The 15,852-nt window shown below is 47.6% G+C and overlaps 1 protein-coding gene across 2 annotated transcripts in view; it reads left to right on the top strand.

Moving 5' to 3' along the window:
* LOC144792790 (von Willebrand factor A domain-containing protein 5A-like) overlaps positions 1-14,436 on the top strand; it is a 305,281-nt gene extending 290,845 nt beyond the window's left edge. For both annotated transcript variants that reach the window (XM_078667987.1, XM_078667986.1), the window contains 2 exons: positions 13,421-13,547; positions 13,808-14,436. In XM_078667987.1, coding sequence (XP_078524113.1) covers positions 13,421-13,547; positions 13,808-13,887 — 207 coding nt within the window. In that variant the 3' untranslated portion in view covers positions 13,888-14,436. The remainder of the gene's footprint in view (positions 1-13,420; positions 13,548-13,807) is intronic.
* The last annotated feature ends 1,416 nt before the right edge of the window (positions 14,437-15,852 follow it).

The raw sequence follows: 15,852 nt of genomic DNA, 5'->3' as shown, positions 1-15,852 counted from the left end.
ATTCCGGGAAGTTTGGTAGCAAACTTCTCAACATATTAAACTCACACTGATGTCAGTGTGGGATTTATTATACAATGCACTCTGAAGGCATCTTAGAGTGTATCTGATAGTAGCGGGGAGGGTGGACTGCCACAGATACCACCAAGAGGTAGAAGTGGCAGGGGACGGGGCCAACACGTTTATCAAAACTTCACTCCCCATGGGCCACCCCACGGACTTCCCATGTGGCCCTACCCACAGTTTCCACAGTTCCAACCACCTTACGCCCCGCAATATCCTCCCTACCATGCCCCACAGGGTTCTATGCAACCCCCTTTTTTAGACAGAGGTTGGGGCAGAGGGCGAGGGCGAAAGCGAGGCAACGCTCCGGAGAAAAGAGTACAGTGGGAGGATACGCGCCCCCCAGGGAATGGACACGAGGAATACGAACAGATCGGGACAAAAATGAGTCTGGTGGTTAATTTATCAGACCGGCCCTTGACTGAGAAAGAAGAGAAAGTCCTACAAAAGGGACTGGGCTTTGTACCCACTCCAAGAATTGACCTCTTCCAACAAACTCGGGAAGTTCATGCCTTTTTCCGTAAAATCAGGCTTAAAGCCTTTTTTGAGGGTAGACTAGGTGAACCTATAGAAGATTCTGGCCTCCATAACCCCTTCACCTTCACCCCCCATAATGGGATGATTCCGAATGATTCCTGACTTTTGAGCAGGCTGTGCTCAAAGACATTAGGACATTGGATCAGCAGGGAACCTACCAAAACATCTCTAAAAATGAGATGCATACACTCAAGTCACTTGCGGAAAATCCCCAGATCACCATCAAACAGGCGGATAAGGGTGGTGCCACAGTCCTTATGAATACCGTAGACTATGACCTTGAGTGCATAAGACAACTAAGTGACACACGCTATTACACTCCTATTCCGTGTGACCCAACACCACGCCTACAAACCATAATAACAGGCTTGGTAGACAGTGCAGAATGTGAACAGTGGATCAGTAAGAAAGAGGCGGACTTCCTGATGAAAAAAGAACCCAGGGTCCCCTATTTTTACATTCTTCCTAAAATCCATAAAGAGACGAGACCGGTACCCGGGCGACCTATAGTCTCGGGGATTGATTCCATCCTTGAACCTCTTTCACAATTTTGTGACCATTTCCTGTAACCCCTAGTGAGACGCACCCCCTCGTTCATCCAAGATACCTCTGATGTCTTGCGCATACTGGAAACTCTCCAGGATAGCGGGCAGATCAATCTCCTGATTACTCTCGATGTGGAGGCCCTCTATACAAACATCCCACAGAGGGACACACTAGGAGTAATCGAGGAGATACTTGGGCTGGAAACTTGGAACTCTGCTACCCCACCTTCATTCATTATGGAGTGTGCCACTTTAGCATTAACAGAGAATTTCTTTGAATTCAAGGGGAACTACTACCATCAAACACAAGGAACTTCGATGGGCAGTACTTTTGCCCCATCGGTGGCATGCCTTTACATGGCTGATTTTGAAGGCAGACACATACAACACCAGTCTAATCCCTTCCTCAATAACATCAAGATGTGGAGGCGATTTATTGATGACATCCTGATCCTGTGGACAGGACCACCGACCTTACATGAGGCCATCTTTGAATGGGTCAATACTCTGAACCCATTCCTACGCTTCACGATGTCTGTGTCACCCAGTGAAATTGCCTTCCTTGATCTGACAATAAAACTGAAAGATGGGTCCCTTAGTACCACGATGTACAGAAAACCCACCGACCGCAATAGCCTGCTCCATTACACCAGCCACCACCCCAAAGCTCTACGCACCAACCTCCCCTTTGAGCAATTTCTCCGAATCCGGCAAAATTGTAGTGATTTAACTGATTACAAGAAAGAATCAGCAATTCTTTCCAGGAATCTACTGGATAGAGGATACCCTGTAAGAGATGTCTCTACAGCACAAAAACGAGCTAAAAATAACCACGAGAAGCTCTCCTCGAACAACGGGAGTTGGTACCTGTAGAGAAACAACCCATAACTTGTGTCACAACATTCACCCCCGCGTCAACCAAAGTCAAAAGTGTGATCAAACGCCACTGGGCTATCCTGAACACAGGAGATCTAACCTTTGAACAACCTAGATTCGCGTTCAAAAGATCGCAGAATGTTAAAGACATTCTGATCAGCACGAGACCCAAAGTCACCAAGAAGGGGTCTCAACAGACACTATGGCATCTGCCCCCTGTGAAGGGTCATTATCCTTGTGGCTCTTGCACAGCTTGTGCTTACACATCTGTACATAAGACAATACAACTCACTGACACCTTCAATTGGGAGCTCAGGGGACATACCAATTGTAATACCTCACACTGTATCTACATGCTTACCTGCCCATGCGGACTACAATACATAGGAATGACGACACGTCCGATCAAAACCCGCATCACTGAACATCGCAGTAATTTCCGATGTAGAAAGACCAATACTAAGATGTGCAAACACTATGTGGAAGCTAACCACACAACTGACTCTCTTAAATGGCTTGTACTTGAATCTAGCCCCAATTGCACAAAACAAGCCTTGTTTCACAAAGAACAGAGGTGGATCCACCGATTATCGTCAGACAGTTGGGGCTTGAATGAGGACATTCCTTGGCACGCATTATAATACAGCCGTGCTGGAATTCCTGACACATGTACTTACTCTGCACCTTACGCGACTAGTTGAGACCAACATCCCGCGTGTTAAACCCACCCTAACTTTCTGACTTATCCTCTACTAACTGTAGCCGTGACCAACACAATATAACACGGTAATATTACATCTTTGCACAAGGGGCGAACAACATGTGCTTACATTTTTACAATATATAACAACTGCCTAGGTATATGCGAGTAGGCATACCCTCTCCCACGAAGCACCCACTACCTAACTTGGCCCGACATCTGGTTTGAATAGACTTCGACCTCCTTTCTGTAATGGCCGTCAGAATTACCTACACCATCACCTGACCTGATAACGGGGACGGAGTCAGGCACCTGACGTTGGGGGCGCCTAACGCGACTAGTTGAGATCAACATCTCGCGCGTTAAACCCACCCTCAATTGTCTGGCTTATTCTCAACTTCCTGACTCATCCTCAATAAAACCTTAGCCTTGACCAATACAATGCGGCATCATATATTTTTTGGCACAAGGGGCGAACAACTAGTGCTAATATTCTTACAACAAATAACAACTCCCTGGGTATATGAGAGTGAGGCATACCCTCTCCTACAAAGCAGCCACTAACGTAACTTGGTCCGATATTTAGTTTGATAAGACTTCGACCACCCTGCTGAAATGGCCGCCCCAGTTACTCATACTATCACCTGACCTGAAATTGGGGCCGGAGTTAGGCACCTGACGTTGGGGGCGGAGTCACGCACCGAACAGTGACGCTTTCACCTAGAAAGTGCTACCGCCACCGAGCCCCAGTATCTATCCGAGCTCGGCAGCGATGGGTAGGTGAGGTAACCAGTACGCGGTGACGGAGAGGTAAGGAGGACATACGAGGGACGCTTTTGGGACCCGTATATTGTTTCTTTGCCAGTCTGATAACATCGGGGGTTCTGAACTTGAATCCTCATAGGATTTTGATTACCTTGATGCAAGTCGTGTTCTGACTCTGTACACGCCTTCCTTTTACACCCCCAGCCACACCCAATGGGCCCCAACTGGCAGTACCAACCCGCCGAGCATTGTTGTGGCATTTAGTCCCTGACCATTAGGTGAGTCAGGTTTTATCCTTACATTACGGCAATCTGCACTATGCACACCTAGTGAGCACCACGTCATCACATAGTGGACCTACTTTTCAAAAGAGAAGAAGGTGGTCTCTCCTGATAGCCTGCTGCTGTTTTTATACTTGCTAGTTTTAAACCTTTCACTTATACTAGGTTGGTGTGACAGGATTAATTCACGTTGTCACAATACAGTCACGCCGACTTGAAGCTAGTAAAAATACACGATCACTAGCATGACACTGTGTGGTTATTTGGTCTAGCACCTTGTATCTATTCTGGCGATCATTCAATGCTATTAACCCTGTACTCTTATTTCCCATTTAGGCATAGGATAAAGCTACAGAGGTAACATCAAGTATTCCACAATTTCGGTATTAGGCACATGACACTAGCATGTTGTTTAATGTTTGTAGACCTTCCTTTCACCCACTATAGGTCCTGATGAATCGCGGGTACCTAGCCCATGCGAGAAACATGTTGACCAATTTCGTTACAAATCTAATCTAGGGCCACTATACCTAACCTGCTGGCACCCAGATAATTAGATTCACGTTTTTAATTGCAGTAGGGGACCCCCAGAATAAAGTAGTTTCCGGTACCCTCTACTTCATTTTAAATCACCACCTAGGCTACATACTGTACCACCCGCACACCCCCCAAAGGCAGTTGGAATTAAAAGATCTCCGCCAAAGAGCCCCTTTTGAGGTGAGCCCGTCGGGGATTGCACCGCCTCCCCGACGAGGAGCAGCGCCGATGATGAAGCATGACACCTGTATGGGTGTGTGAGGCAAATACTTCCAACAAAATGAATGCCCAAAGGTGTTACATCTTCACCTCCGGTCACGCCAGATACACACACTGTCCTATCTAAGGAACAGTTCAGCAACCCACTTTGTTGATCCATCTTAGAGATACCCCCTGAAAAACGACCAGCTTCTGGTGCGTTTCCTGACTGGTACACACCAGCCTGTGAATCATGTTTCTGGATCACTGGGGTGGAAGTCTTCGCTCCCTGAGCTCAGAAACAAAGCCTTTCCTGGGCCAGGCCAGGAATAGCCATCTGTGGCAGGAGAGCTTCAAAGGCCTTACCGCCTTTGTAATGTGACCCCTCAGCCTCTCCTGCTATCAGGAGCAGGCCCCTTTCCTGTCTCCCCTCCTTTTCCACTGGAAGACAGGTGGGGAACATTAGCACAGCCCAGAAGGTATGCCCACCTCTGCCAACCCCACCCTTCCATTGGAGGAGGTAAGGTGAAGCCCACTCTTCAGTGCCCGCCATCTTGCAGATGGCAGACAATCTCCAATCAGGATTAGGGATAGTGCCCACTCCCCCATGTGGGGTGAGCACACCAACCATGTAGTCACCCTAAGGCCCTAAAACCCCCCTAAATACAGCATTTAGGGGGCAGCCCTGAACCAAGAAGGGAGATTCCCGCAACCTACGAAGAAGAAGGATGAAAGAAGACGCCCAGCAGAGGAGACTGCAGAGAAGAACTGACTTGGCCCCAGCCCTCCCGGGCTGTCTACAGTTTCCAGAGATCCTGCATCAAAAGTCACCTTGTCCTGCAGCCAGCAACCTGCGGAACCCCTGGAAGGACTGACTGCCTTCCAAAAAGACCGGATCTTCTGTGAACGGCGGCTCAGTTCAAAAGAAACAGACAAGAAAGACTCTGAGCCTGCTGAGGACAAAGAAACCCGAAGCATGGAACCACCACTTCAACCGATGCCTACGGCCCGAGTCCGAGTGGCCTACTGGTCCCAGCAAGGCCCCGCAGCGCTCCAGAGTCTGAGCCCACTGTGGGTTGACACCTCCAGGACTCCCTAACGTTGCCTACAGTCTCTGCACGGAGACCCCACCCCCCATGACTGAGAGTGGTCCAGTAAGGTCAAAAGACACCCCTGCATCCAGCGGCCCTGTGCCCTAGAGAAGAGAACTGAGGATGCACCTACGTCCCCGAGTCATCCAACATACCTGCGCAGTTGTTTGTTCCTCCTGAAAGACTTACTGGACCGAGTCTGCAGCTAAAAACCAAAACTGGCAATCTCCATTAAAAACAACAGGCACCCAACGCCAAACCAGCACCCTGCACTCAGCCACCCCTATGACAGTGTGGGTGCACCTTGTGTGCTAAACCGGATCCCCCTTTGCCCTGAGCTTTGCTCCCACAACCTTGAGGCCTGCTCGTAAGCAGCCAATAACCAGAGGCCTCCTGGCCCCCTTTGGAGAACATTGGGCCTCATCACTCTGCACCCAATTGCCCTAGTGCCGCTGAGGGTGTTTTGAAATTTTGTCCTTGACCCTAGGGAAACCCTGGTTCTAACACCAGAAAACCAACTCCCCAAACCAAGTACTTACATGTAAACCAATAACTTTGTTTTCTCCTATAGGACTGCATTGACTGCTTTCTTGTGAAAATTGTTTTAAGTGTGGACTTGGTTTGTATGAAAACCTAAGAAAATACAAATGTTCAAAAACTGAATTACTTCCCTTTTCTCTAGGATACGTCCCAGTGTGATATCTAGGCATATCACACTCAGTAGAAAAAGTAACTTAAAAGGTAACCTGAAAATTAACGTTGAAGGTAATCTCAAAAGTAACTGTAAAGTAATTTTGACTGTTGACTTACCTGTAAACAAAGCAATTGCATCCAACTGCATCTCAATTGTATTTCAACTGCAATATACCTGGAAAGTATTATTTCACTTACCTGTTCCAGGCCTGGCCTGGCTTGGTTCTAGAAATAAAATAACTGAATAATATTTTTATACAAACAAATTGGTCTGAGTTCAGTCTTTGAGTATGTGACATCATTTCTAGCCTGAGCGTGTAAAATAAATGCTTAACACTACCCTCTAATAAAGCCTTACTGCTCGCCCACCCTACCACAAATGGAGAGTAAGGTATTATCTACTTTTACCTCTGCCTACCTTTGGGGATCCACTGGACCTTGTGCACACTAGACCTTACTTTGGTATGGTATATACAGAGCCAGCTTCCTACAGAGTCTTGCTGCAAAGCACACAGTCATAAGCACAGAGAACTACCCACTTTCTAAAAGTGACATTTCTAAAATAGTATTGTAAAATCCAACAACCCCAGTGAGCAGGATTTATCACCACTATTCTAAGCATAACAAACATGGCAACGCTACTCCTTACCGATCAGAAAGTTCCACTTAAAAATAGATAAGGAAATTACCAATGCTCGCCTATGAAATGAGTAGGTCTCACACAGCCATGCAACACATAAAGGCATATGCCATACCTTTTACTTACACGGCACCCTGCCTATGGGGTTACTTAGGGCCTACCCTAGGGTTGACCTATGTGTAATCAATGGGGAGTTTAAGGCTTAGCAGGTAGTTTTAAATGCCAAGTTAAGGTGGTAGTAAACTGCACACACAGGCCCTGTAGTGGCAGGCCTGAAACAGCTTTGAAAGGCTATGACTGTGGGGGGCACAAGCAGTGCTGCAGGTCCACTAGTAGCATTTAATTTACAGCCCTGGGTATATGGTATACCACTTTACAAGGGACTTACAAGTAAATCAAATATGCCAAACAGGGAGGAGGAGCTACGTGCGGACCCAAGATGGACGCGTGAGCAGAGGGTTCCCGAGACCCCTTCCGCCACCCTCATCTATCCTGCAACAAATCCTGATTTGGACGACGGGTATTTCTTGTTGATGCCCTGCTGATATTGAAAGCTTTTTCCAGAATTTGATTTGGCCGCCGGGAACTGGACTTGCTGCACCCTGTAATCTGAGGCCTACGGCAGAGGCCATCCAGGGGCTTGAGTTCCCGAGGTGCCCAGGTGGCAATTGAACAACAACGGCTGGAGAGACGTCTCCGCTGTCTCTGTGGTACTTTCGGTTTCGATTTCGGTCATTGTTGGTGCCGACTCATTGCTGATTGCTACTGCTGCCCTGATTCAGTCGCCAGCTCTCCTTTGGCTGTTGTTCCTTGACCTCTCGACTTAATGAACTGGCCATAGAGGAAATCATTCTGCCCAGATCTCAGAGGACCCTTCGGAGCTCGTCGACCATCATGGCGGGCAGGACGGACGCTGAAAGGCGTAACACCAGAGGCCCGAATCGAGGGGGAGCCGTTCAGACCCAGACTATAGAACGCTTCACTCGCCCGAAGGGTTCCCTGGGTGGATCGAGCAGGGGCCCCGGAGAGGCTGTTGACGGTACTCCTGCGACTGAGGAGCCGACTTTGGCGGATGTCATGGGTGCCATTGCCAATATCCAGACTGCGATGGGTCAGCAATATGAAACTCTTGCTACTAAGTTGGATACGGTTGCGATTGAGGTCAACCTTATCAGGACGGACCTGGGGAAAACCAACGAACGGGTCAAATCTCTGGATGTTAAGACAGCAAGCCTAATTACAGATGTTTCGGACCTTCAAACCGAGGTCCGCGATCTTCGCATGGCCAGAGACTCGTTTGCACGTCGGCTGGACGATTTCGAGAGCCGGGCCAGACGAAATAATGTTCGCATCGTAGGCGTTCCGGAGACTTCTACGGATGTACCAACGGATCTTTTGGTAGAGGACCTTATCCAGAACTATCTGTCACCAAAGGGCCTTAGTAGTCTTTTTGCGGTGGAGCGTGCTCATAGGATTCCAGGTGGGAAGCCCAAGCTTGGGGCAGCTCCGAGGCCTATCATAGCCAGGATTTTTAATTTTCGGGACAGAGACGCTATCCTGCAGGCCTCCCGCACTAATGGTCCCACTAAGTTTGAAAATGTATCGATTAGCTTCTATCCGGACTTCACTCAGGCAGTGCAGAAGCAGCGTATGGCCTTTACGGGGGTGAAACGACGCCTCAGGGACATGGAACTGAAATATGCCATGCTTTTTCCGGCTCGCCTGCGGATTGAGCATAACGAACGTGCATTTTTCTTTGATCGCCCTGAGGTAGCCAGTGACTGGCTGGACAGCTTGCCGACACAGCATGCCAACCCGGAGAGTTCGAGAGGTGCCGAAGGCGGGCTGGAAGAACAGGAATAGTGAGTCGGTGCCGATGAGCCATTATTGGACGCTTTGCAGTGGCTCTGTGACTGCTATGTTTATACGCTGTGGATACCCGGGGGTGGGGGGATTCGGGACTCTTCCTCCTCAGGGGACATTTTTCTCTCTCTTTTTGGTGGTTAGTTTAATGGGGCGACAGGCACACTGCAAGTTGGGGTGGCTTTCTGGTCTACCGCAGGGGTGCAGGGTGGGGGGTTGCGTGTTGAGGGTTCCTTGGGGGGAGGAGGGGGGGTCTTTACTTGTTTGTTTGTTTCGAGGCTCTGATGTGGTCGCTATGTTATCCTTTGTGCCTGCTTTGTGGCGGGGGGCTGTTGGTTTTTGTCTGGGATGGGGGGTAGGGGGCTGAGGGTGTTGAGCTGGAACGTTAATGGTCTCGGGGATAGAATAAAACGGGGGATAGTTTTACAGTATTTGAAGCGGCACTCCCCGGATATTGTTCTCCTACAGGAAACGCACCTGGTAGGAAATACGTGCCGCGCACTGAATAGAAGAGGCTATCGTTTGGTGGCCCACTCTGGATTTACCACTGGGTCGAGAGGGGCGGGTATCTTGGTTAGGAACTCCCTCCCCCTCGAGATAGATGACGAGGTGCTGGATGATAGGGGTCATTATGCCGCTGTTGTAGGTCGGTGGGAGGGGAAGACGATCTCCATTTTGTCTGTGTATGTTCCCCCTGGTCTGCAGGCTACCACGTTTTCTGATTTGGGTGGAGTGGTCCTAGGACTCCCCGATGGCTTGCTGGTGATGGGTGGAGATTTCAATTCGGTTGTCCGTGGAGAAGAGGATCGTAGCCCTCGTAGAACCCTCCCCACGTCGCAGCTATGGTTGGGAAATTTCATGGATACACTGGGATTAGAGGATTGTTAGAGACAACTTCATCCTGGACAACTCCAGTACACCTTTTATTCGGGGGCCCATGGTAGTCTCTCGAGACTTGATTACATGTTTATACCAGCGGCACAGATGGTCTCCGTGAGAGAAATTAGGCATTTGGCAAGGGGGATTTCAGATCACTCCCCACTGTGGCTCACTATTGATGTGCGGCTGGAGTCCGGGGGTCGTGTCGCTCCTATTAATCCGTGGCATCTTTCGAACCCCAACATTAGTAAGGAAGTGGTTAAGTGTGTGGATTATTACTTTGCTGAGAATGAAGGGTCAGTATCCTCCCCTGTTACTTTATGGGAGGCGTGTAAGACTGTGATCCGGGGTCAGAGTCTCTCTTTGATTGCTGGCGAAAGGGGGCGCAGGACTGCAGACGTGGTACGACTTGAAAACGATATATCTGAGTTGGAGGAACGGATGGAATCTGTGATTACACCTGATAGCCTGCACTCCTTGGCGCTTAAACAGTTTGAATATAGAGCTCTGGTGACCGATGCGGCTAAGGCGATGAATCGTGAACAGCAGGGACGCCTGTATGATGTGGGTGACAAGGCGGGGAAATTGCTTGCTTGGCTCGATAAACACGATAGAGTGAATCGTGTGGTGCCTGTTATTGAACGAGTGGATGGTGTGCGAGTTGTGGACCCGGTCGAGATCGTTGAGGTCTTTGCCCAGCACTTTCGGAAGGTGTACTCGCCGGTCTCGGACAGACCTGAGGAAGACTCGCATCTGTTGCTCCGAGATATCACGTTGCCTACATTATCGGACTAGGACAGGGAGCTTATGGAGGCGGAAAGCCCCGGGAACACTGTTCGTCATATCGGCCGATCTCGCTTTTAAATGTAGAGCCTAAGGTTCTGGCCAAAATCTTGGCGGGCCGCATGATCACAGTGATCGGCGATTTGGTGCACCCCGATCAGTCTGGCTTTATCCCTCACCGTAATACTGCACTTAATCTCCGACGCCTCCACGGTGTCTTGGCAAGGGCGGGGTCTCTTGTGGAACCGGCCATTTTGGTTTCCCTTGATGCCTCGATGGCCTTCGACACGGTGGAATGGCCCTATTTGTGGGCTGCCCTTGCTAAATTTGGGTTTGGTCCTAAGTTTATTGGGTGGGTTAAACTTCTATATGAACAACCGCTTGCACAGGTGGTGGTTAATGGAAGAGCCTCGGATCCTTTTGTCCTCGGGCGCGGCACGAGACAGGGCTGCCCTTTGTCGCCTCTCCTTTTTGCGCTGGCTCTTGAACCCCTTGCCGCGTGGCTCCGCTGGGAGCCCTCGCTCAAGGGCATACGGTGGTCCCCTACCTTCGAGGATCGGGTGTTTCTCTATGCCGATGATATTCTATTGTACCGTACTTCTCCCCGTAAGTCGTTGGGTGTCCTGTTTGATGTTCTGTGCTCTTTCGGAAAGAACTCTGGTTTGGTTATCAACTGGACTAAATCCTGTATTTACTCACTTACGGGTGGACAGCCTTCTCTGCCACGCTATTGCCCTATACCTGTTTCCAGTGTTGGTTTCAAGTACTTGGGGATTTACATTTCTATGGACCCCAAGGTCCGCTTCGAGCGGAATCTACTGCCTCCACTCGCCCGACTTCGGTCGGTTGTGGCGTTGTGGTGTGGGTTGCCTCTTTCCCCTTTGGGGAGGGCGGCTTTGTTTAAAATGATGTCCCTTCCCCGGTTCTTATACGCCATCCAGAACACGCTGGATCTGGTTCCAGCTGGTTATTTCAGAGAAATCGAGGGCCTCCAGAGGAAATTGGTTTGGGGCGGGCGGCCGCGTATAGCGCTTGCGAAGTTGACTTTGCCCTGGTATGACGGTGGTATAGCTTTACCGGATGTCAAACGCTATTATTGGGCGTCCCAGTTAAGTGCTATCAACCACGCCATGTATGGTCCTGTTCCTAATCCCGCTTATGATATGGATAGGTGGCAACTGCCGGGGGGCGATTATAATAGAGCGCTTTATTCCAAGACCGACAGGAGGTCTTTGACGGGCCCCACTGCGGTGGCAATACGTGTATGGGATAGTGCGACATCGGCCACGGGCTGGACTGATAAACTCACTAGGGCAACTCCTCTATATGCAGCTGAGAGATTGGGTGGTCTGTGGTCTTCGAAGGGGTTCGATAGATGGGACCTTATCGGTATCAGCAAAATGGGTGATCTTTGGGCCACCAATAGAGTCAAAACTTTTGACGAGTTGAAACGGGAATATAAGCTGAGTGACAGAGAATATTTCCGATACCTTCAAATCCGCCATGCGCTCGATTCGGTCTTCCCTGCTGGTGCCTCGATTCCTGAGTCTTCTCCCTTGGAGGATAGAGTGCTGGATGGGCATGTTCCCGACAGCACTATCTCCCGCATATACAAAAAACGTATTAATACCCGTTCGGACCTTCTCATACAGCTCCGTGAGGCATGGACTGGTGACGGGCTGGAGTTAGACGATGAAGACTGGCAGGCTGCAGTATCCTCCCCAAAGGAAGTCGCTATTCCGGCGCGTCTCCGACTGGTGCAGCTCAAGATTCTTCATCGTATCTATGTCACGGGTCCACGATTGATACATATGGGTTATTCTGTGGATGGGTTATGTCGGCGTGGATGTGGTTTGCTTGCTACTTTCCTCCATATTATATGGGGATGCCCGGCGGGGGTGGTTTTTTGGAATCTAGTCCATGCGGTGATGAGAGAAGTGACGGGAGTCGGGTTACTTCCTGAGGCCCGACGCTGTTTGCTGAATGTTTGGGAACCGAATGATTGTACCGTTGCTCAGACTCAATGGGTCACGCTGGGCAACATTATCGCAAAAAGAGACATTGCTCAACTCTGGGGGTCTCATAGGGCACCGCTGGTCTCAGCCTGGGAGGAGAACATGGACTGGTGCATGTTTAGAGAAAAAATGTTATACATCTCCCGAGGTAGGCCCAGGAAGTGGGATAGGATTTGGGGTCAGTGGAACTCGTATCGTGGTGAGATTTGTGTTCCTCCCCTTGCAGAACCCCCTGACACTACATGATCTCCTTGACTGTACGTTCCAGTATTTTGACTTTCTATTCTCTGTGAAATATTGCTCGCTCTTGGTCCCCGCCCCCCATTTCCATGATTTCCTGATGCTTGCTTTTTGTTGTCTCCCTCATGCCACACGTAGCGGCCCCTATATTGATAATTTTGCCTCGATTCTTTTTCTTGTGAGGTTTCTTGTTTGTTGTTTGTATGTTAAAAAATATAAAAACCTTTAGTTTATCCTCATCTACCAGATGTTCCGAACCACATCATGCTTCTACGCTGCCGAACCCTCGGGTTTTCGGCTGATGAGCTGTGTACTGATTTCTTCTTTTTGCTTCGCATTACTGACCGGCCTTGGTGGTTGTAGGTCTGTATTTGTCTTCATTTTATACAATAAAGGTCTTAAAAAAATATATATATATGCCAAACAGGTGTAAACCAGTCATTACATGTTTAGAGGATATAGCACATGAACTTTAGCCCTGATTAGCAGTGGTAAAGTGCCCAAAGTCCTACAGCTAACAAAAAGAAGATCAGAAAATTAGGCAGAGAAAGGCATAAAGTTAAGGGAATACCCTGCAAAAAGGGCCAGGTCTAACACACTATTTGTACATTTGTTCTTTACTCATTTTTTAAGCATTCCTCTCGTTCTCTAGCATCCTCCTTCTTTAAGGTTTTGTGGAGTTTACTTTTTTACATTTCTTACTTTTTTGCCCACTAGGATATTGATTCTACTGTTTGGGCAACTGTTTTGGCTCTGATTTGGCTTCACAGCACTGGTGCTGACCGTAGAGATGAGTGGGAATTATTGGAATGGAAAGCGTTATCTTGGGTCAAGCCGAAGGCAGGTAAGACATAGAGCCTGGCAATGTTCTCTCGCCCATCTCTTGATATGAGCATGTGTCTCTCTTTATTGACCTTCACATAATTGCTAGTGTGTGTCTTTGCTTATCCACTGTCAACTTCTTTACATGTCTCTCTCTTTCTCGCTCCCTCTCAGTATTCTGTCCGACCTATCTTCTTTCCACACACAGTCCTTTGAGTTAAAGCTGTCACTGTTTAACCATCCTGATTCTTATGAATTTTGTGTCTTTTTTTAATTTTCTAGTTTCCACTCTGGGAGGGTGTGTCACAGCTGGAAACTCCCTCCTGAAGGCATCTGTGGATACTAAAGTGTTTGGATTGTGAGAGGCTAGACAAAATCACTCTCTCCTTTTCTGTCCTGGCTTGTGCTGATAGTTTGCTCCTTCTAATGCAATCTAGCTGCCAAAGAATTTTAAAAGTAAAGTAAACCTGTGCCTTTTCAGAACATGTAGAAGGAACAATTGATTTTAAAAGGACAGAATTAACAAGTGGTAATTCGCCACTGTATGATGCATGTTTTTGCAGAAGCATGGAAAGCCTATATTTACATTACATATATGTATGTACCCTGAAATTTAAACTGCAATATGTTTAACAACTAGACAACATCTTTACTACGCCTCCACCGTGGACATTACTTTCCTATTAAAGTCCTAAGTTGCTACTGTTTGCAATATCTGTATAAGGATTTAAAATGCTTGATGTATATTCATGGAGAATGGTATTCTGAAAAAAAACTTTTGGCATGCCATGCAGTAAGAGTTTAATATATAGCTTTAAACACATTTCACTAGTGCAACAACTATCCATATCTAGATGCTCTACGTCTTATAACAAAAACAGCCATTACAAAAACTTAAAATATCAAATATATACATTGGATCCTAGTCTTTTTTCAAAGTCCTATTCGTTTAATGCTTACCCTGTCATTTTATGTAATCGCATAGGATATAATTAAGATTTATTGGAGAAGTAGGTATTGTACTGTACACTAATATACAAGGTTACATCGAATACAAATTAGAACCTTGGAATGTTGAGCGCTCTATTGAAGACAATGGAGTGCTCTGGGCTTCAAACGGCCCATAGAAGCCCGGAGCATCAACATTCCAATGTTTGGTTCACAGCTGTTGCTGTGAACAAAGGCCTCATGGAGTCTGAGGAGACTTCAACCGCCTCGGGCTCCGTGAGGCCTTTGTTTTCCTATTTAGAATATTCTGTCATCTAGGGGTGGAATTTTCTAATAGCCTTAGAGCCCTCCGTAACAGGCTCTACCTCCCAATAATGGGCTGCACCCTCTTTAACGCTGGAAGGGGCATTAATGGCTGGTAGAGCCTTCTACATCAGACTTTAAAGGCAATAATAGCTACCGATCATTCAAATCCAGAGAAAGTATGCCTTTCCTCACAAACACTTTCTGCCCTTCTTGTGTACATTCTTTCCATATGAAGTCTAGGCTCTTAGGTACTGTTATGATGTACTGAGTACTGTGATGTGGTGTCATCGCAGAGATCTGGTTTGTCGACTGTCTCCGTACTAAGAAGACTATTTACTTTCCATATCAAGATTGCATTGCCGCGAGACATTTCCTTTCCGACCACAACCCAATACCTCAGGCACTGTTTTAAGAGAGAAGTCACTGGATTGAAACGAGAAATAATGCTCCCAACTGTCAGGAGGCTTCAGTCATTCCTTATGTACACACGTGCATTGTGCCAAGAGATGGCTTTGGTCTTTGGTAATTGCTTGTCCTGCCGCTTAATATTCTCATTTGGAAGCAGACTGCACATACTGTAGGGAGCTGAGCAAGTTTATTAATTTCCGAGTAGAGGCTGCGAGACTTATCTTCAACATTGTTCTTCCACAGGCCCTCAGCCATGCATCTCATCTTTGTTATATTTTTTCTGTCCTTTGCACACCTAGATGAGTATTGGAATCTGTGTTTACTCTGTAGTTTTCTTCTGAAGCAGGAATATTTGCACTTTATGTGTAGGGCATTTAGTAATTTCCATTTTGTTGCGATAGAGTCAGTGCCCTTAAGAGCCATGGCTCTCCTTTGAATATCTCATAGAACCTCTGTGATGTGTGTTCATATCAGCACCAAATCTGCTCTTGTGTGCTGTGCATGAGAATAGCTGGCAGTTTTCATTCGACCAACTTACAGCCGATGCAAAATTGGCTTGTTTTAAGCACTATAAAATGATTATATGGTCAACGGGCTGATTACTGAACTATGCATTTAGGTAAACAAATGTAAGCATTACTTGGAAGAATAATGCAAACCTGATT

Source organism: Lissotriton helveticus, chromosome 11 (genome assembly GCF_964261635.1).
Source record: "Lissotriton helveticus chromosome 11, aLisHel1.1, whole genome shotgun sequence".
Lineage (NCBI taxonomy): Eukaryota > Metazoa > Chordata > Amphibia > Caudata > Salamandridae > Lissotriton > Lissotriton helveticus.
The sequence above is the reverse complement of the archived record's forward strand: the minus strand, read 5'-3'. Positions and strand labels throughout refer to the sequence as shown.